This window comes from Cyprinodon tularosa, unplaced genomic scaffold (genome assembly GCF_016077235.1).
Source record: "Cyprinodon tularosa strain WSP-4 unplaced genomic scaffold, ASM1607723v1 ctg277, whole genome shotgun sequence".
In the NCBI taxonomy this organism is placed as follows: Eukaryota; Metazoa; Chordata; class Actinopteri; order Cyprinodontiformes; family Cyprinodontidae; genus Cyprinodon; species Cyprinodon tularosa.
The window spans coordinates 252,069-274,354 of record NW_024038982.1 but is presented as its reverse complement, the minus strand read 5'-3'; the positions used below and the strand labels follow the sequence as shown (position 1 = coordinate 274,354).

General features: G+C 42.6%; 2 protein-coding genes and 1 long non-coding RNA gene across 3 annotated transcripts; all 3 read left to right on the top strand.

The window, feature by feature from the left end:
* The first annotated feature begins 1,910 nt into the window (after positions 1-1,910).
* Positions 1,911-2,279, top strand: LOC119786737 (protein S100-A1-like). Its single transcript, XM_038290247.1, has 2 exons — positions 1,911-2,067; positions 2,150-2,279. Exons 1-2 carry the CDS (start codon positions 1,936-1,938, stop codon positions 2,276-2,278), a joined length of 261 nt encoding a protein of 86 aa, XP_038146175.1. The 5' UTR covers positions 1,911-1,935; the 3' UTR covers position 2,279.
* Positions 2,280-5,686: 3,407 nt separating this feature from the next.
* Positions 5,687-22,078, top strand: LOC119786739. Its single transcript, XR_005281227.1, has 2 exons — positions 5,687-5,821; positions 21,996-22,078. It is a non-coding gene; the product is annotated as an uncharacterized LOC119786739 (long non-coding RNA).
* On the top strand, positions 20,947-22,078 carry LOC119786738 (protein S100-A1-like). Its single transcript, XM_038290248.1, has 3 exons — positions 20,947-21,105; positions 21,611-21,747; positions 21,837-22,078. Exons 2-3 carry the CDS (start codon positions 21,616-21,618, stop codon positions 21,963-21,965), a joined length of 261 nt encoding a protein of 86 aa, XP_038146176.1. The 5' UTR covers positions 20,947-21,105; positions 21,611-21,615; the 3' UTR covers positions 21,966-22,078.
* Positions 22,079-22,286: the final 208 nt, after the last annotated feature.

Here is a 22,286-nt window from a genome sequence, read left to right as displayed (position 1 = left end):
AATGCTTTTTCATTTTAAATATGGTAACGATTTGCTTCCATAGATACCAGGCTAGTGCTGAGAGATAAATTAAAAATATAAATGTATTCTGAGTTTGTCAACCCACAGAAATATATTCTTGGTGCCATTAGTGAGACAGCTAATTATGTATTTTCTTTAAAGATTTGTTTAACATTCTTTGGAGATTTAAGTATAGAAATTAATACCATAATTACATTATTTATGGTCCTGGATAAATATCTGCTTTCATTCGCACATACGCTGATGTACCAATCGTGCCTCTGGTACGAATCGGGTAGTGACACAGAATTCGGGAAAACCAAATTGAATTGTAACTTCATGATACATTCCCAAAAGTTGGAAGATATTTTACATGCATAGAAAAATATATTTATGAGATTTGTAATGTGTATTAAAGAGCATGGAAAGTTTCCATTGAATGATCTTTAAATGTGTAAATTCTCTCTATTTCATCGTATGCATCATTTCCTAATGTCCAAATCTGATATTTAACCAGTTTCTTTCCCAATTTTCCAGAGGAGGCTTATTTTATTGGTTGCTTTACAGTAATCGGCTGTCCCACGGAACATCTTCAGTTATGCTCTAAGTGTTCTCCAGACACTCTGTAGGCCTGCCTATTTTTGTCGTTTGGCTAAAGTCAGGTGAGCTTTGTTGCATCACTTTTTTTTTTTTTTTTTTTTTGCAGTTGCTGTTTAATTGATATGAAAATAAATAGTTAACAATAGTTTTGGTCCAGATTTAAAGCGCTTAGATCTTTTTATTGCCTTTTGGATATCAAGGTAGTGTGGGTTTTAGTGCTTAGTTTTCCCCTCTTGTCAGGCACTTATCTCATCTGTAATGTTACTTAAATAGTTAATAGTGGGGAAAATATATTCTACTCCAAGCAAAATTCTATATTATCACATCAAATTTGATTTGAATGTGTTTCTTGATATAATGATTATGATTTAAAAGGTGACAATTCATGTTTTAATCTAACAGCAATGGCTTGCTACCCCCTTCCCCTGCTTTTATTGATGGTAACAGTTTTAATTTTAAATTACATTTTAACAGCTTTCTACCAGTGAAATACAGAGTGTGTTAACAATTCCCCATAATTTCTCAATGAACTTCATAGTTGACTGCATGGTCTGCTTAGCTGAGCAGCATCGCAAATTACTTGAACCTGTCTTGTTGCTACAAAAAGATTATTGTAACACTCTACTCATACCCACACACCAACACACAGAAAAAAAGAGCAAAACCCACAACAAACAAACACAATCACGGAAAAGCACCATGGGAGGGGTTTATAGTTTGAAGGTGGGTGTGTCCCAAAGTGTTTAAAACAGACTGTCTGTGCTCTGCTCTCACATCAGTCGTGTTTTCTTCCTCAAGCTGAACAACACCTCCATATAAACTGGTAAGAAAATCAACTCTTTTAAGTCAGAATTCAAATTGCATTTATAGTAGATTACAGATTAGGCTTCATGTGAATTAATATATATATATTTTTGTTGAAAGCACATTAAACTTTGACTTTTAAGCTTAAGTTTTAGATGATGATGAAACGGAGGGAAGCATGTAACCAAACAAACTTAACAAAAAGTATACCGACTATTATCTTTAAGATGCCTGATTTTGTTTTGCATAAAATCGTATTTAAAGAGGCTTACTAATGGTAGCCATTTCCTGGTTTGTTGTACTGCCATTAGCTGATTAAAACCAGCAGTTGCAAGAGTGGTTTGATCAACCCATGCAGATAGGAATCATTGCACACTAGCAAAATGGCTTAGGGTTTTTTTTTTTGCAAAGGGCGTGGCTGGGCACAAAGGAAAGAGCCAACGCCCATGTAGCCTAAACCTGCAAAATTTCTAGTACTACAACAGCAAAAATTAAATGCCCTAATTGTGACTCAATCTTATCCCAGCCACCATGTCCACCATTCTGGGTGCAATTGGAATCCTGAGGCAAACTTTTGATAAGTATGCTGGAGCAGAAGGAGGCAAGGGTTCTCTGTCGAAGAAGGAACTTGCCACCTTGCTGAAAGCTGAGGTTCCTGGATTGGTAAGTAAACTGATCTTATCAGGGATGTGCCATGATTTCCTAAAGATTTGTTTTTTTAAAAGGTGAATATTTGTCTTTACAGGCTGATAAAAACGAAGAGGTGGATGAGTTTATGAAGGCGCTGGATGAAGATGGTGACGGTTCTGTTGATTTTAAAGAATACGTCGTTTTTGTCGCCACCTTGGCTATGATTTTGGGCACTACAGAATAATGAACATAAACGGTTACTAGTGTTGTGGAGGTTTGAGCAGGTTAAAGTGAATATGATGTGAAATGTCAATGTTTGTTTTTAAACAAGGAAAATTAAACTTTTTTCACACTTAATGTCTTGACTGTTTTTTTTTTAATCCGAGTGGAAACATCAACCCAGCATTTTACTGTTTTCCTTATCTGCCTAAAGCAGGGATACTCTTCAAATGAAACAGCCTATCCATTCATAAAACAGGTTTTGTGTGGGTTGTCTTATCATGAAGTAAACCCTTTTATCAGTTAAAAATATATGGCTGCATTTGGATAAGCTCTATTTTCCATTAAAAACTTGTTCTGATTTATTTTTTTCGAACATTTGGCTTATGAGAACGTTTACAATTGTGGGTCATGAAATAAAGGATTTATATTAACTTTGTAATTGTCTAGACAAATGGCGAGCTTCAATGAGGATGTGGCATTATTCAGGGTACTGGCTGCACGGTATACTTAGGAAACTGGTAGCTCTGTGGGTGGCTTGTTTGGGAAGTTGGTGTGACGCAATTTAAGGGCTCCTCTTTGAGTTTATACTTTTCTCTTTCGAAACACTATAATCCTAACACTGGATTATAAATACTATTTTATATTCTAGTCTTCTAGTAAAAAATTCTGTTAAAAAGCAAAATATCTGGTCTTAATCATATACTAAGTCCAGATGGCTTTGATCTGTAGACTAAGGGGAACATTTTGTTGTGCAGCTATTGGCCTGTAAGGTGATCTAATTTTAAGCAGCATAAATAAAGCTGTTCTTTCTAAATGGGCATTTGTTTGGAGGGGCGGGGCTAAAGGATTTGCCCAGGATGGCATTCATTCTAGAACCAGCACTCAAATAGTCATAGAGAAAACTCTACTGTTTAAATCTGTTTTTAATACTGGTCAATATTTTTTTTTTTTTCATAAATTTGCCTCTGGGTTAAAGCTAAATGGTTTGGAAAAATACTGCTGAAGATTCTCTGCTCCAGCAGCTTTTCCAATGCTGCCACCTGATGTTTTTTAGTACAGCAAAAATGGCTATATAAAAATGATATTGTGCATATGATTTTTCTCTTTGAGACGAGGTAAACAAGGATGTAAGTTCAAATATTCATCTGCTTTGGATTGTGTTCTGTGATAATGTTTGGAAGTGTCTAAAACTTCCTGAAATTTGCATCCTATATTGTCCTTTGTTTTCTGCAAGCAGCTCAGTGTCATGATCTGGCCTGTTTGCTCTCCATTTATTGGTTATTTCTTTCACCTGTTTTCCCTCCCTGCCTCAATTATCTATTCCTCTCATCTGTTTCCTTTGGTTTATATTTTGTTCAGCCTGAGCATTCGGGGCCAGATCATCATTTGTTTTTCTGTTCCAAGAACCTTGTTCTTGTCCTGGATCCTGGCAGCCAGTGGAAAGAGTGTTTTGTGTCTGTCTCGTCTCCTGCTCGTCCACAGTTCCTCCCCTGCTGAGCCCTCTGGGTTTTCCCCTGTACGCAGGGAGGTTCAGTTTTTATCCAAGTAAGCCTGGCTCCAAGGTGGAGACCAGTTTAAAGGTCCTGCATCAAGTTCTGGTTCCACGTCCTGTCTCTGCTACCCTCTTCCACTGAGCCTCCTCATCTGCACCTGATCCTGTGCATGACCACCTGGTCACACTTCCGGACTCTGTTGGACTCTGAACCTGCCTGGGAGCTCTACGAGGCCTGGAAGCCTGGATCCGGCCTGTTCTGTCTGTTCTGAATCTCTGATCAGGATCGGCTTCCTGCAAGACCTCTGGGACTGCAGCACTGGGGACATTCTTGGACTGGACTGTTAGACCAGGTAAGTGACCAACTCAGATAATGATCTTCTGTCAGGTAAAAGGAAATAAAAACATTGACCGTTATCTATTTTGGTTGTATTCTTTTGTGCAATACACAAAAGAAGATTTAGAAAATTGTTATTGTGTCTGTTTGTATACGATTTTAATAACCAAACCTGGCTGGAGGATGCTCCAGTTGCCGTCTTACTCTCATGCGAGGCACAGAAAGGCCTCAATACTGAGCAGGTATTGTTTTGTATCCTGACTCCTTGGAACATAACACTTCACCTTTAAATAGAGTCAGAAAAACCACTGTTGATAACAAATCGAATAAATCTTAAATAGATTAGATTTGGTATGATTATCTGACGTTATTGGGGGAAATCACGTCGAAATAATTACACATAGGTGATATCCCATCTACCTTCTCCACTATCTCGAAATCCTATCCAAACACTCAACTGACCCCCTCTAGTGGAGACTCTGAAAAATTGAATAAGTAGAGTAAAGCAAACGAAACCTTTCACATTTCCTTACAGATGTATTGTTGTACTATTACTAGTACTGAACTTCAGGAAGCAGGACAGTCGCAAGTTGGTCACAAAATCTTTTGATCGATGAGATAGAGATGTGGTGACCACGGCTTAGCTGCAAGGGGGACGATTTTTTTGTCATCAGGCCCAAAACTCCTGGCAGGCTGCCTGATCAGATAAGCTCGACTTTACTTCATTAGATGAATTAGTCCCACAGTTTAAAAGAAAAATTATGTTCTGATTCTATCCAGACAGGGACCTGTCCCTCCCACCCATTGACTTCACAGGCTCCAAGTGACCCTGCAAGGATATGATTATGACCTGGGCTAGCTGCTGTGCTGAAGAAATTAGTTCCTAATGTTATCACTGGATGGCTGTTTTGTGAAATAAAGGAATGTGCATCTACAGCAGACTAAGTCAATTTTTTTCTGGTCTATTCTTAAAAGACAAAATAATGACAAACATTTCCTAGTGTTTCAACTTTCGTGAAGTGCCATTTTTATAAATATTTAAAGATTTAATGATTTTGTTTTGCATGAAAGTGTATTTAAAGAGGCTTACTAATGGTAGCCATTTCCTGGTTTGTTGTACTGCCATTAGCTGATTAAAACCAGCAGTTGCAAGAGTGGTTTGATCAACCCATGCAGATAGGAATCATTGCACACTAGCAAAGTGGCTTAGGTTTTTTTTTTGTTTTTTTTTGCAAAGGGCGTGGCTGGGCACAAAGGAAAGAGCCAACGCCCATGTAGCCTTAACCTGCAAAATTTCTAATACTACAACAGCAAAAATTAAATGCCTTAATTGTGACTCAATCGTATCCCAGCCACCATGTCCAACATTCTGGGTGCAATTGGAATGCTGAAGCAAACTTTTCAAAAGTATGCTGGAGCAGATGGAGACAAGGGTTCTCTGTCGAAGAAGGAACTTGCCACCTTGCTGAAAGCTGAGGTTCCTGGATTAGTAAGTAAACTGATCTTATCACTTTAAAGGAATGTGCCATGATTTCCTAAAGATTTGTTTTTTTAAAAGGTGAATATTTGTCTTTGCAGGCTGATAAAAAGGAAGAGTGGATGAGTTTATGAAGGCGCTGGATGAAGATGGTGACGGTTCTGTTGATTTTAAAGAATACGTAGTTTTTGTCGCCACCTTGGCTATGATTTTGGGCACTACAAAATAATGAACATAAACTGTCACTAGTGTTGTGGAGGTTTGAAAATTCGAAAATTAAACTTTTTTCACACTTAATGTCTTGACTGTTTTTTTTTTTATCCGAGTGGAAACATCAACCCAGCATTTTACTGTTTTCCTTATCTGCCTAAAGCAGGGATACTCTTCAAATAACACAGCCTATCCATTCATAAAACAGGTTTTGTGTGGGTTGTCTTATCATGAAGTAAACCCTTTTATCAGTTAAAAATATATGGCTGCATTTGGATAAGCTCTATTTTCCATTAAAAACTTGTTCTGATTTATTTTTTTCGAACATTTGGCTTATGAGAACGTTTACAATTGTGGGACATGAAATAAAGGCTTTATATTAACTTTGTAATTGTCTAGACAAATGGCGAGCTTCATTGAGGATGTGGCATTATTCAGGGTACTGGTTGCACGGTATACTTAGGAAACTGGTAGCTCTGTGGGTGGCTTGTTTGGGAAGTTGTTGTGATGCAATTTAAGGGCTTCTCTTTGAGTTTGAACTTTTCTCTTTCGAAACACTTAAGACTTTAGATCTTCACTGGATTATAAATACTATTTTATATTCTAGTCTTTGTAAAAAGTTATGTTTAAAAGCAAAATATCTGGTCTTAATCGTATACTAAGTCCAGATGGCTTTGATCTGTAGACTAAGGGGAACCCCCTCCTTGAACCGCCACCTTAACGTGGTGGAGGGGTTTCAGTGCCTGGGTGATCCCAGAGGCTATGTTGTCGGGGCCTAAATGCCCCTGGTAGGGTCTCCCAAGGCAAACAGGCTCAGGGTGACAGGTCAGACGAAGAGCGGTTCAAAAACCCTTATGATGAGCACAACAACGAGGCAAGTGACGTCGCCCGGTACGGCGGAGCCGGGACCCCACCCTGGAGCCAGGCCTGGGGTTGGGGTTCGTTGGCGAGCGCCTGGTGGTCGGGTTCTTCCTCGCGGGACCCGGCCAGGCCCAGCCCGAAGGAGCGACGCGAGGCCATCCCCCAGTGGGCCCACCACCTGCAGGGGGAACCATGAGGGACCGGTGCAAAGTGGATTGGGCGGCAGCCAGAGGCGGAGACCTTGGCGACCTGATCCGCGGGCACTTAAACTGGCTCTGGGGACGTGGAATGTCACCTCACTGGCGGGGAAGGAGCCCGAACTTGTGCGGGAGGTGGAGCGATACCAGCTAGAAAAAGTTGGGCTCACCTCTACGCACAGCCAGGGCTCTGGAACCGAGCTCCTTGATAGAGGCTGGACTCTCTTCTACTCTGGAGTGACCCGCGGGGAGAGGCGGAGGGCGGGGGTGGGGCTGATTGTCTCCCCCCAGCTCAGCCGTCTCGTGTTGGAGTTCACCCCTGTAGACGAGAGGGTCGCATCCCTTCGCCTTCGGGTTGAGGGGAGGACTCTGACAGTTGTTTCAGCCTATGGGCCGAACGGCAGTACGGAGTACCAGGCCTTCTTAGCATCCCTGGGGAGGGTGTTAGAAAGCACCCCTCCTGGGGATTCCATCATTCTACTGGGAGACTTCAACGCCCACGTGGGAAACGACAGTGACACCTGGAGGGGCGTGATCGGGAGGAACGGGCCCCAAGCTTGGAACCCGAGTGGTGTCTTATTATTGGACTTCTGTGCAAGTCACGTATTGTCCATAATGAACACCACGTTCAGGCATAAGGATGTCCATCGGTGCACTTGGCACCAGGACACCCTAGGCCGAAGGTCGATGATCGACTTTGTAGTCGTATCTTCTGATCTTCGGCTGCATGTCCTGGACACTCGGGTGAAGAAAGGGGCGGAGCTGTCCACCGACCACCACCTGGTGGTGAGCTGGATACGCTGGAAGAGGAGGAAGCCTGAAAGACTCGGCAGGCCCAAACGTGTAGTGAGGGTCTGCTGGGAACGTCTGGTGGAACCCTCGGTCAGGGACATGTTCAACTCCCACCTCCGGGAGAGCTTCTCTCAGGTTCCGAGGGAGGTTGGAGATATGGAGTCCGAATGGGCTCTGTTCTCGGCCTCTATTGTCGATGCAGCTGCCCGTCGCTGTGGCCGTAAGGTTTGCGGTGCCTGTCGTGGTGGCAATCCCCGAACCCGGTGGTGGACACCGATAGTAAGGGATGCTGTCAAGCTGAAGAAGGAGTCCTATCGAGCTTGGCTGGCTTGTGGGACTCCTGAAGCAGCAAGCAGGTACCGTGAGGCCAAGCGTGTCACGGCCCGGGCGGTTGCAGAGGCAAAATCTCGGGCCTGGGAGGAGTTTGGAGAGGCCATGGAAAAAGACTATCGGTTGGCCTCAAAGCGATTCTGGCAAACCGTCCGGCGCCACCGGAGGGGAAAGCAGTGCTTCGCTAACACTGTTTTCAGTGGGAGTGGGAAGCTGCTGACCTTGAAGGAGGATATTGTCGGGCGGTGGAAGGAATACTTTGAGGATCTCCTCAACCCGACGGACACGCCTTCCGTGGGGGAAGAAGAGACGGGGTGCTTGGGGCTGGAATCGTTCATCACCCAGGCCGAAGTCACCGAGGTGGTCAAAAAACTCCACGGTGGCAAGGCTTCGGGGGTGGACGAGATCAATCCTGAGTATCTTAGAGCTCTGGATGTTGTCGGGCTGTCATGGTTGACACGTCTCTTCAACATCGCGTGGAGGTCGGGGACAGTACCCCTGGATTGGCAGACTGAGGTGGTGGTTCCCCTCCACAAGAAGGGGGACCGGAGGGTGTGTTCCAATTATCGGGGAATCACACTTCTCAGCCTCCCCGGAAAGGCCTATGCCAGGGTGCTGGAGAGGAGAGTCCGGCTGATTGTTGAACCTCGGCTGCAGGAGGAGCAGTGTGGTTTTCGTCCTGGCCGTGGAACAGTGGACCAGCTCTACTTCCTCTGCAGGGTGCTTGAGGGTTCATGGGAGTTTGCCCAACCAGTCCACATGTGTTTTGTGGACTTGGAGAAGGCATTTGACCGTGTCCCTCGTCCTGCCCTGTGGGGGGTGCTCCAGGAGTATGGAGTCGGGGGCCCTTTATTAGGGGCCATCCGTTCTCTGTACAAGCGGAGCAGGAGTCTGGTTCGCATTGTCAGCAGTAAGTCGGACCTGTTCACAGTGGATGTTGGACTCCGACAGGGCTGCCCTCTGTCACCAGTCCTGTTCATAACTTTTATGGACAGGATTTCTAGGCGCAGCCAAGGACCGGAGGGGGTCTGGTTTGTGGAGCAGCGGATCTCGTCCCTGCTTTTTGCGGATGACGTAGTTCTGCTGGCTCCCTCCTGCCAAGACCTACAACGTGCACTGGGGCGGTTCGCAGCCGAGTGTGAAGCGGCCGGTATGAGAATCAGCTCCTCCAAGTCCGAGGCCATGGTTCTTGACCGGGAAAAGGCGGCTTGTCCCCTTCATGTTGGAGGAGAGTCCCTGCCTCAAGTGGAGGAGTTCAAGTATCTACGGGTCCTGTTCACGAGTGAGGGAATAATAGAGCGGGAGATCGATAGACTGATCGGTGCGGCTGCTGCAATAATGCGGACGCTGCACCGGTCTGTTGTGGTGAAGAGGGAGCTGAGCGAAAAAGCAAAGCTCTCAATTTACCGGTCTACGTTCCTACCCTCACCTATGGTCATGAAATTTGGATCATGACCGAAAGAACGAGATCCCGGATACAAGCGGCTGAAATGAGCTTTCTCCGCAGGGTGGCTGGGCTCTCCCTTAGAGATAGGGTGAGGAGCTCGGTCATTCGGGAGAGGCTCAAAGTAGAGCCGGTTCTCCTCCACATCGAGAGGAGTCAGTTGAGGTGGCTCGGACATCTTCTTCGGATGCCCCCTGGACGCCTCCCTCGGGAGGTGTTCCAGGCATGTCCCACCGGGAGGAGGCCCAGGGGACAACCCAGGACACGCTGGAGAGACTATGTCTCTCGGCTGGCCTGGGAGCGCCTAGGGCTTCCCCAAACAGAGCTGGAGGAGGTGTTTGCGGAGAGGGAAGTCTGGGAGTCTCTGCTTAGTCTGCTGCCCCCGCGACCCGGTTAAGGATAAAGCGGGAGACGACGACGACTAAGGGGAACATTTTGTTGTGCAGCTATTGGCCTGTAAGGTGATCTAATTTTAAGCAGCATAAAGAAAGCTGTTCTTTCTAAATGGGCATTTGTTTGGAGGGGTGGGGCTAAAGGATTTGCCCAGGATGGCATTCATTCTAGAACCTGCACTCAAATAGTCATAGAGAAAACTCTACTGTTTAAATCTGTTTTTAATACTGGTCAGTATATTTTTTTTCATAAGTTTGCCTCTGGGTTAAAGCTAAATGGTTTGGAAAAATACCGCTGAAGATTCTCTGCTCCAGCAGCTTTTCCTATGCTGCCACCTGATGGATGTTTTTTAGTAGGGGTGTGCATTGGCACTGCCCTCACGATTCGATTCGATTACGATTCACCAGGTAACGTTTCGATTCAATTTGATTCTACGATGCATTGTGATGCATTGCGATGCATCAAAATCCCATTGACTTCGTAAAATCCGAAATGTGCCCAGATATCTGCTTTCCAAGCTTTTGGTGCGTTTTTAATTAGGCCTACCCGTCTATTGCGGTCATCTCCCTCCGCCTCAGCCATCTTGATTGTTGGTATGCCCTCAGAAGTAATTGAAACTTCACAACTTGTCTATTTGAGATCAGAAAATAAACAGTGACATAATCGATTATGGCACGTTGCCACATCGATGCTGAATCGTGCATGCCCCGCATTGCAATGCATCGCTGAATCGATTATTGTTGACACCCCTATTTTTTAGTACAGCAAAAATGGCTATATAAAAATGATATTGTGCTTATGATTTTTCTCTTTGAGACGAGGTAAACAAGGATGTAAGTTCAAATATTCATCTGCTTTGGATTGTGTTCTGTAATAATGTTTGGAAGTGTCTAAAACTTCTTGAAATTTGCATCCTATCATGTCCTTTGTTTTCTGCAAGCAGCTCAGTGTCATGATCTGGCCCGTTTGCTCTCCATTAATTGGTTATTTCTTTCACCTGTTTTCCCTCCCTGCCTCAATTATCATCTATTCCTCTCATCTGTTTCCTTTGGTTTATATTTTGTTCAGCCTGAGTATTCGGGGCCAGATCATTATTTGTTTTTCTGTTCCAAGAACCTTGTTCTTGTCCTGGATCCTGGCGGCCAGTGGAAAGAGGGTTTTGTGTCTGTCTCGTCTCCTGCTCGTCCACTGTTCCTCCCCTGCTGACCCCTTGCTCACACTGACTCCGGTGCGGTTACCGAGCCGACGGAGACCGCAACTCCCGCACACCCCCTCTCACACCGCCCTTTTGACTACGGTGCGGTGCGGCTCTGCGGCTCCGGCAACAGGTCCGGAGATTTAACTCGCGAGAACAGAAGTTCACTTGAGTTCACGTGTTCACGCGATAACACGGCCCAAATAAGGATATTTGCGAGAGCTTGTTGCGGAGGGCTCCGGCACGCCGCAAGGATAGCTTTCTTGCGGAATTTTCTGCAACGCCGGAGTGTCTCGGTAACCGCAGCCGGACAGCTCAGCAGCCGGTGAGAGAGGTTTACGTCTTTTTAATGACTTGGAATCACTGCGGCGCCGCACCCACCGCACCGCAACGGTAAGACCGGAGTCGGTGTGAGCCTGGGGTGAGCCCTCTAGATTTTCCCCTGTACGCAGGGAGGTTCAGTTTTTATCCAAGTAACCTCCAGATTCAAAATACTCCGTCAGCGCTCTGCCCCGCCCCGCTGAAATACGTCGTGCGGAGTGCTTGTCTTTCATGTAAATCAATGAGAGCTGTTCCATATCCACCGCTACTCCTCCGCACGTCTCCGTCCAAGTACGTCTTCTCCGTCCGTCACCGACAAAATTCGGAGCCGAGCTATTTTTTGCTCCGCTCCGGTCCGACCAGGTCAAGATCCGCAATTACAATCGCACCAAACAGGAAAAAGAACATCGAGAAATTCCGGTTCGTCAAATTAAAATATAGTAGCAACAGATCGGTGAATAGAAATTATAGCACAATTCTTATATATAGGGCTTGGTCGTAATGACGTAAGCACTTTGCGTCGCCGCCATCTTGATGGCCTCTTTTACCGCAGCTCAGACTACTGCCTATGACTACCGCATACTGTACTCCTTCTCAGCCGTGTTTTAATTTGATTAATTTCACCTTAACTTGATTTCAACCATGGTAAAACGTTGCTATACTGTGGGCAGTAACAGCTCAACACATGATCGCCATGGGAAAAACATAAAAAATGGGTTAACTTTCCACTGCTTTCCTGCCTGGAGGCGCAACCACGGAGATAAAGACTCGTCATCTAGCTTGGATCGCAGCTGTAAGACGACCGAACATAACTTTCCACAGTATTTTAATGTCATTGAGAGTGTGTTCCCTGCATTTTCATTCTGGTAAGTTAAAGATGCACGGTTTTATTTTATAGCCTACTTTGTTTCTTTCCTTCAAAGTTGGGATCTTTTACGGGAAAATAATAAAAACGGCAGCGGGAAAAGGCTCAAATACGTGAGAAACCCGGAGGTTTGGCAGTTAACGTTACTAACTACACCTTTGAAACACATAGCAGCTAGTTTAAAGTACATTACATGCGTGAGTGGTTGTTAGCATTAGCGGTTAGCAGTTGCTAAACTAGCAGGTTCCAGAGCCCGTCTGATCACAGCTTACCTTCGTACGGATTACTGTGCTCCCAATGTTTGCTGGCTTTATGATCTGCAGCTCCTGAACCCATCCATTCATGAACTGCATATGAGACTCCAAGGACTTGTAGCTTCGGAACTGTTTTAAAGTATAGGCGCTCACTCATCGGGGCTCCACTCATTGTTTGGAACTTCATATGGATCCAAATTATTAATAATGCTGATTTTGTCAACATACCGGTCCGTGTCTTCTCTATTTAATGTGTCCTGGTAAATTCCAGATCTTTTTCGGGATTTTAACATCTTTTTTCTCTCTACTTCTACGTCTCTTCTTTCAACAATAACGTTGTATCAGAGCTATGTTTACGTTAGTGTAGCCGTCAATATGGCCGCCACATTCCACAATGCAACGCGGATCCCAAGCCCTATAAAAAACAAAAAACTAACACCGTTTATTTAAATGATTGGATCCAAACTATTGGTTATTCACCAACGAGGAAGCAGATTTCTCATCTCCATCAAAATATTTATTTTATACCGAGGGACTTAAACTTTAATCAAATCCATTCAAAAGAAACTTCTTATTACAGGAATGAAAAGAGATGCTGAGTTTGGGAGTAGAGAACAAACAAAGTTTTATTATCCTTATCCCCGTTACAAAAATCTACAAAATGTATATATATATATTTGGGCAGAAACTGAACATCTGCTGGATGATGGTGGGATTTTTTTAATATGCCATATTAAATTAAGCGTTCACAGGGTTCATGCAGCAATGAGTGACTCCAATTTAATGCTATTTTAATGCTATTAGAAATTATTTTAATGCCATCAACAAGAACCATGTACACAAGTTATAAGTGTACATGAACTATGAAGGAGCTGTAAGCACAGTTCCATGACTCTTGTATGTATGTAAACACACACACACACACACACACACACACATATATACGTATATATACATGTATATATATTCTCTCTAGCTTTTTCTCAACCTCGAGCTTCCTTTCCGAACATACGGCTTTATGATCAGTTCCACGCAAATTAATAGCGATATAATCTATCTGACGAAATTGTTTTTATAAGCATTTTTTATTAAATAATTATTATTACTTTGATGAACATATTTAAAAAAAATGTGTGCCAATTAAGGCCTTGATTTAAAAAAATTTTTATGAATTGTAATTATTTTTAATGATCCGTGGAAACCCTGGTTCATCTCGCGCATGCTCTCTACGATCTCCAAGGAACTGAGAGCGGAGCGGACTGGAGCCACAGCGGAGGTTGTAGGCTTTGCTTTGCGCAGGCGGTCTGGAGCCAGCGGGGCGGAGCGCTGACGGAGTATGTGGGATTTCGGGGTAAGCCTGGCTCCAAGGTGGAGACCAGTTTAAAGGTCCTGCATCAAGTTCTGGTTCCACGTCCTGTCTCTGCTGCCCTATTCCACTGAGCCTGCTCATCTGCACCTGATCCTGTGCATGACCACTTGGTCACACTTCCGGACTCTGTTGGACTCTGAACCTGCCTGGGAGCTCTACGAGGCCTGGAAGCCTGGATCCGGCCTGTTCTGTCTGTTCTGAATCCCTGATCAGGATCGGCTTCCTGCAAGACCTCTGGGACTGCAGCACTGGGGACATTCTTGGACTGGACTGTTAGACCAGGTAAGTGACCAACTTAGATAATCATCTTCTGTCAGATGATCATGGTCACTTACCTGTGTTTCTCCCACTAACTGTCATGATTGGCTTAAGAGACTTAACCCACATGCAGAGCACCACTGGAAGCAGAGTAAAAGTTTAACAGAGTTTATTGAAATGTTCACAGAGAAATCATGAACTGGTTCTGGCACAGGTCCGGGACTGGAATCACTGATGTCTGCAGAGATGGATAGTTTGATTAGCCAGGCAGTCAGATGGTTTATCGAGTGAGTTAATTCTGAATGTACCTTGAAGAGGTTCTGACAGATCCTTTGTGAGGGAGGAAACCGGTTGGGTCCAGAGACTGTAGATTCAGCAGAGAGCTCAGCAGCAGCAGCGTCTAGCTTCTGGCTTGTGAGTTTCAGACCTTGACTTGAGTTTTTAGCTCTTCCTTGAGAGCAGTTGGTGAAGTCTAGACTGAAATCTTCTGGTTTGGCTTCCTAGGGCAGGCAGGCAGGTTTACAGGCAAAGCTCATCCAGAGCTTCAGACTTCAGTCGGGTTTTCTGTGAGCAAGAAGACAGAGGCAGGTTAGAATCAAGTTTCTCTCTAGAGGCAACTAAGATTCTCAAGATTAACAGAGGCTCAGGTTCGCTAACCAAACTTGGTCAACACTGCAGCGTCGAAGGAAGGTCTGACTGCTGCTTATGAAGGAGGTCTCCTGATGGACTGATGATCCTCAGGTGTGGTGAGGGCTCCAGCCCAGGAGACCCACAGCGCTCTCTGCTGGAGACAGGTGGAAGATCTCCAGATCCCAACACTAACAGTGTCTGAGATTGGTCGGTACCCCGCCCCCCACCTGCAGTCGCCGCATGCCACAGATCCTAGCAGCTTCTCTTTTAGTTTTGTTAATTTAATAAACATTTAAATGAGGGAATCTCATCCAATATAACTTTAAGTTTTACAGAGCCAAATATCGGAAAACTTATATTTTCCCATTGTGAGGCGCAAAAATGAATTTAGTTTCAACATACATTATAAACAAGGTTATATTACAGCAGATAATTATGAGATAGATTAAATTGACTTTAAACAAAAAAAGTCAGCTTCAATTGAAAAGTCAAAATATATTGAAGGGATGACAAAAGCAATTCACTACCAAGTCAAGTTCTGTTTGTTACCTTTAACTACCTTTAAAAAGCCAAAAGTGTCATGTTTGGTTTAAGGTGTCTAACCCACATGCAGAACTCTCAGAGGCAGGAGAAAAGTTTTATTGATAAGTTTGAACACAATAAATGAACTGGTCCAGAGGGGAACTCGTTTGGTCACGAGTGGGTTCTGAAAAGCACACAGAAAAATCAGATCCAGGACTGGTCACAAGTGGGTTCACTGCAGAGGGGGACAGAGGAGTTAGTGGAGGTCCAGGAATTTTGCAGGATGAGAGTGTGCAGGGCTGTACCTGTTCTGGAGTTGAGCAGAGCGGCAGAGGGGGGGAACCTTGAGGGTCCAGAGTCTGTCGGCAGGCTGAGGGCTAGGCGGAGGCAGAGCTTAATTTGAGTGCTGGCAGATCACAGATTTGAGTTTCCTTCAGTGTCTTCTGAGAGCGGGCAGGCAGATCATAGACAGGAATAATTCTCCAGAGTTCTATTGAGAACGGACAGGCAGGTCACTGGCAGAGAAAACTATTCAGAGTTTCAGGTTTCAGGCAGGTTCAAATCTAGGAAGCAGAGAGGAGAAAAACAGATCAGGTTCAGGCTTGCTAACCGTTACTGGCAAACACTCTGGCACTGGAGAGAAGTCCTCCGCCTCCTTAAATATGGATCTCCTGATGAGCAGATGAGCGACAGGTGGTGCAATCAGCTCCGGCTCCAGGAGATCTCGTACGCCCTCTGGTGGAGAAAGTGGACAGACCTCCAGATCCCAACAAAAAGTTCCTTCACTTTACTACCTTTACCCACCCTGTATAAACCCTGTCACTTTTATATAAAAAAAACAGATAAATAAAAAACACACAAAAAATGGGCTGAAGGAAAAAAAAAAAAGATCACCTTGAACTGGGGTCAAGGAGGGTAGATAGAAATACAATGCTCATGGATTGCATGGATTGCAAAACTTGAATTTTTTGCCGTAGTTCCCTGATGAGGTGGTCTCAAATTTGGAGAGTAGCTGGTGGTGCAGGCTTTGTCATCTCCTCCTGAAGGCCTTACTTCAGCATTTTCATGAGGACAATTAATGGAGGCGGAAATGTTCTCCTTTTCACTCTGACAATGTTGGCCTCCTCTAATGACGACAAAGAAATGTCAGTTTGAAAGACAGCAAATTCTGTCCACATATAGGCATAAGGCTAACAGCAGGCACCTTTATAACTTTCGCATTGGTCTTCTCCATTGCAGACTTAAACAGGTCTTTCTCCATGGCTTCAGAGTCTAAGGGAGGGAGAGAGAGACCCCTTTCATTTTATGAATGAATTAATTTGAATTTATATATACCTGCAATGTAGGACAAATAAATGACTGTAGTAATACAAAAGTAATTGCTTGATGATAAAATGAAATAATTGGGAATAGGATTTGTAATTAAGCCCTATACACAAGTCTGAAGGGTTGCGCCTCCTTCACTACAAGGTGGACACAGAGTTTATCCAGCTCTTGCTTCATAGTTGATGGTTAAAAGGAAATAAAAACATTGACCGTTATCTATTTTGGTTGTATTCTTTTGTGCAATACACAAAAGAAGATTTAGAAAATTGTTATTGTGTCTGTTTGTATACGATTTTAATAACCAAACCTGACTGGAGGATGCTCCAGTTGCCGTCTTACTCTCATTCGAGGTACAGAAAGGCCTCAATACTGAGCAGGTATTGTTTTGTATCCTGACTCCTTGGAACATAACACTTCACCTTTAAATAGAGTCAGAAACACCACTGTTGATTACAAATCGGATGAATCTTAAATAGATTAGATTTGGTATGATTATCTGACCTTATTGGGGGAAATCACGTCGAAATAATCCCACATAAGTGATATCCCATCTACCTTTTCCACTATCTCGAAATCCTATCCAAACACTGAACTGACCCCCTCTGGTGGAAACTCTGAAAAACTGAATAAGTAGAGTAAAGCAAACGAAACCTTTCACATTTCCTTACAGAAGTATTGTTGTGCTATTACTAGTACTGAACTTCAGGAAGCATGACAGTCGCAAGTTGCTCACAAAATCTTTTGATCGATGAGGTAGAGATGTGGTGACCACGGCTTAGCTGCAAGGGGGGCGATTGAGACAGTTTTTTTTTTTTTTTGTTACTTGTCAGGTTCGGGTCTGAGCTGTTCCCTCTCCCAAGGAAATCTCAAGTCTTCGCTAAGTGCGGAGCACATTCCCCCCATTCTGCCTCTCTCCGCTGGCTGGCGCGTTGGCCTGCCAGTGCATTGGTGGTGCTATAAATGAAGCAGACTGAAGACGTTTTATCGTTGTCTCCCTTTTATCTCCTCTTTCTTCTATCTATTCTCCTTTTTCCTGTTTTACCTTTCCTGTTCTACTTACATTGCAGTGTCCATGTGATCTGTAATACTCCCTGCATAATTATAATAAGGCTATTTACATGCATAAATCCAGGCGATAGCTGTACTGCTCCATTTGTGAAAGCAAGCATCTGTTAGGCCCTTTAGAACGTTGCCACATGATGTAAAACATTATGGTAATAATAACATCGCACAGCGTCGGTGTGCCGAGTCAGGAGCATCTAGTGTTAGCGCGTCTAATGACCAATTAGGTTTTACCTGATCAATAAAAAATCTGTTTATGGTGAACAAAGTAACTGCAAGACCATGATATAAAGGGGGAGAGCTGGGTAGCACTGTAGCTAGCTGTGCTCAGTAGCTAACACGTTAGCCTCTTTTTTCTCGGCCAGTTAGCCATATTACGCTACAATATTTTTAACTGTGTCAACAGCAACCGTTCGTTTTCTACAAGTAAAATAACTTTTTTATTTTTCTAAAATCTCTACAAAAGTCCTTTTTGAGATGTTCCATTTTTTCCTTCCTGTCCTCAATCTTAATAAAAAGAATAAAAATAAGCTGAGACTTTTTCTTGTCATCTTGTTAAATGGCAGAGTTTAATCTTATAACGCAGTAGTTTCTGTCAAGACTTATAATGATTGTTTTCTACTTTTGGCTACTTTAGATTATTAATGAAATGTAAAATAATAGCAAATATAAGTAATATGTTTAGACTCCAAAAGAGATTTGATCCTTAAGAAACTGTTGCAATACAGTTTGTCCGAGTGGAGTTGCCATATGTTTACGTCATAAGAAGGGGCAAGGCCCCTAGCAGATCTGGTACCTACACCGTCACATGCTGGTCAGAGCTTGAAGCTTTCTTTCTGAAACAGGTTGTGGTGTGATGACATTCTCGTAATAGTATTCTCGTAATGTTATGACTTCATTCTCCTAATATTACAACAATTTTATCGTAATGTTATGACTTTATTCTCAAGATTAAAAAAAATAAAAAAATCTCTAGCCTGGCCCTAATACTCCATAGTATATTACAAGCTTTATGGACACTGCAAAATTCGGAAAAACTCCCTAAAATTTGCAAAAAAGTTGTATTATGTCTTGTACGCTTATGTAGGATGGGAACCATGTAATGGTGCATGACACTTCCATCTGTCAATCAGTCGATCAATTAACTGTTGTCAATTAACAGAAATAGAGTGACGTAATGTTATGTTAAAGACAGCAGTTTGAGATTATCTGAAATCTGTGTTGATTCATTGGGGGGCTGGAAGTAACCATCAGAAGCTATGTCCATTATAGTCACAAAAAGATGGCCAACAACAACACTCCGGTAGACTGGACAATATCAATGTGATAAGAAAATACCTACCAAGAATACTACAACCAACAACATAAAGATTTGATGCATGGAAGAGTGTGGCAATGCTTTTATCCTATTAATGAAAAGAATCCCACCCTTTCCATTTGAATGCAGATGAAACAGACTCTCATTCTGGCGAGGCAACGTTTTTCAATCTGTTATTGTCTAATTTTGGTAAATCTCTGTAATCTGTACACACCCAGTAACTCAGGAATTTCTCAAATAGTGAGATTAGCATATCCGAAGTGTGGATGAAGTACTGTCCTTGTCAAGGGTGTCATTCATACAGAAACCACAGCTGCAACTGCAGTTTTGAGACTAAATGCAGTTCAATCTGAGTTTTTTTTTCACTTATATAACTCATTCTTTTCCCTCAATAGATTTTAAACCAGCCAAGACAACTATGCAGCTTGATCTGCCTCATCATTTGCTCCTTGGGAAAATGAGACTTAACTAAAGTTGGTATACTGACAAGACAAATGCCATTTTGTCTTTAAATGATATAAATCAAAATTAAAGAATGCATAAAAAGAAAGAAACTTGTTTGTTCCTTTTTTTTTATTTCTGGGGTGTTGGTATGTTCATGTGACAGTAAACAATTCCCTGGTATTTTGTACTACCATGAGCTTGTGTCCTGATTAAAACCAGCTGTGGCTTAGTCATATTCAGCAATGGAGACAGATGGTGTGGCTTGATAAACAAACAAGGGCAGTCTGTCGATTAGTTTGAACTTTGCTCGAGGTGTATGGATCTTGTAAAGCCACCGGCTTAAAAAAAAATCATGTTACATGTTGTAAAGCAACCGTCAACGCCCATGTGTCCTTAATGTAGGCTAGGGTGCTATGCCTCGAAATTTACGGATGAAGATTGAAAGAAGAATGTAACTTCCTCTTGTTTCCGACAACATGTCTGAACAGTTGAGAACAATTTCAGCACTAAAAGAGACTTTTCTATTATAAGAGAGGAAGGTTACAGTAAAACCCTGTTGAAGGACCCTTTAACATGGTAAAAGGGGCATAAACTACCAAATATTCATATATTTTAATCTGTTTCTTTTATAAAATTAAAAGCATCTTTCCATCAGCTAGCTGCCCTAATTAAGTGAGGACTAGAGTGTTTGTCTTAAATGGATTTTTTTTGTTGTTGTTGTTGTAGGCACCTCTTAAAATGATTTAGCCGACTCTGCTGTGTTCCTTTGTCTTTGGGTGTTTAGATGGAAAAGCAGAGTTCCAACATGACTTGAGTTTTTCTTAAAATACAAAATACTCACAAAACTTATCTTTATTTCGATATAGAAAAGCCTCAGCAAGTCATTTCCCATGTCTCTAAGTGCATCATAAAGTGTTTTTGTTCTTTTGACCGCCATAGAATAATGGTCAGTTAAGCAATAAATGTCAATTAAGCAATAAATTCAATTTTGTCAAACAATGGGATGCAGATACCTCTGCAGATTATTCTCAATCTTCAAGTTCAGTGTAAAACCACCAGCACTGTTTACTTTTAAAAATTCGTTAATAATGTGTATGCAAACACATAAAACTACTGATCTGTGCTGACAAAAACGGCAATTCTGTTGGAGATAAATGGGAGTGTCTGTCGGCTGCCCTGTCAGAAAGTCCAAAGTCTAACAAACCAAGAGGGTGTGGTTAGCTGCAGGGAATGTGAGAGCAGGATGTGAGCGCGCGCGTGATTGTAGTTCTGTCCTCGTGCGCCCCTGAATAACCTGCATGTGGAAGCTGAGCTGAAGCTTGCTGTTTGCTTGCTTTTTCTTCATTTTCTTCTTTTTATTTGTAATCAAACACTTACGGCGCTCACTGTCATCACTCAAGGCTAGATCAACAAACGATTTAAGTTCTAGTTCACCAATTAACCACTTGATTAACCCTAAAATATCTCTGCAATCTGGGCCGCTACTTCCCCTGAAGTATCTAAAAATCCTCCCTTAACTTGTCTTGTTGCTACAAAAAGATTATTGTAACACTCTACTCACACCCACACACACACAGAAAAAAAGAGCAAAACCCACAACAAACAACACAATCACGGAAAAGCACCATGGGAGGGGTTTATAGTTTGAAGGTGGGTGTGTCCCAAACTGTGTTTAAAACAGACTGTCTGTGCTCTGCTCTCACATCAGTTGTTTTTTCCTCCTCAAGCTGAACAACACCTCCATATAAACCGGTAAGAAAATCAACTCTTTTAAGTCTAAATTCAAATTGCATTTATAGTAGATTACAGATTAGGCTTCATGTGAATTAATGTATAAATTTTTGTTGAAAGCACATTAAACTTTGACTTTTAAGCTTAAGTTTTAGATGCTGATGAAATGGAGGGAAGCATGTAACCAAACAAACTTAACAAAAAGTATACTGACTATCATCTTTAAGATGCCTGATTTTGTTTTGCATGAAAGTGTATTTAAAGAGGCTTACTAATGGTAGCCATTTCCTGGTTTGTTGTACTGCCATTAGCTGATTAAAACCAGCAGTTGCAAGAGTGGTTTGATCAACCCATGCAGATAGGAATCATTGCACACTAGCAAAGTGGCATAAGGTTTTTTTTTTTGCAAAGGGCGTGGCTGGGCACAAAGGAAAGAGCCAACGCCCATGTAGCCTAAACCTTTAAGATTTCTAATACTACAACAGCAAAAATTAAATGCCTTAATTGTGACTCAATCTTATCCCAGCCACCATGTCCAACATTCTGGGTGCAATTGGAATCCTGAAGCAAACTTTTCAAAAGTATGCTGGAGCAGAAGGAGACAAGGGTTCTCTGTCGAAGAAGGAACTTGCCACTTTGCTGAAAGCTGAGGTTCCTGGATTAGTAAGTAAACTGATCTTATCACTTTAAAGGAATGTGCCATGATTTCCTAAAGATTTGTTTTTTTAAAAGGTGAATATTTGTCTTTGCAGGCCGATAAAAAGGAAGAGGTGGATGAGTTTATGAAGGCGCTGGATGCAGATGGTGACGGTTCTGTTGATTTTAAAGAATACGTCGTTTTTGTCGCCACCTTGGCTATGATTTTGGGCACTACAGAATAATGAACATAAACTGTTACTAGTGTTGTGGAGGTTTGAACAGGTTAAAGTGAATATGATGTGAAATGTCAATGTTGATTTTTAAACAAGGAAAATTAAACTTTTTTCACACTTAATGTCTTGACTGTTTTTTTTTTTTTTTTTTATCCGAGTGGAAACATCAACCCAGCATTTTACTGTTTTCCTTATCTGCCTAAATCAGGGATACTCTTCAAATAACACAGCCTATCCATTCATAAAACAGGTTTTGTGTGGGTTGTCTTATCATGAAGCCCTTTTATCAGTTAAAAATATGGCTGCATTTGGATAAGCTCTATTTTCCAT

Coding starts and splice junctions, on each gene's coding strand:
- LOC119786737 (XM_038290247.1), top strand. CDS start 1,936: ATGTCCACCATTCTGGGTGCAATTGGAATCCTGAGGCAAACTTTTGAT. Junction 2,068..2,149: donor AAGCTGAGGTTCCTGGATTG/GTAAGTAAACTG, acceptor TTGTCTTTACAG/GCTGATAAAAACGAAGAGGT.
- LOC119786738 (XM_038290248.1), top strand. CDS start 21,616: ATGTCCAACATTCTGGGTGCAATTGGAATCCTGAAGCAAACTTTTCAA. Junction 21,748..21,836: donor AAGCTGAGGTTCCTGGATTA/GTAAGTAAACTG, acceptor TTGTCTTTGCAG/GCCGATAAAAAGGAAGAGGT.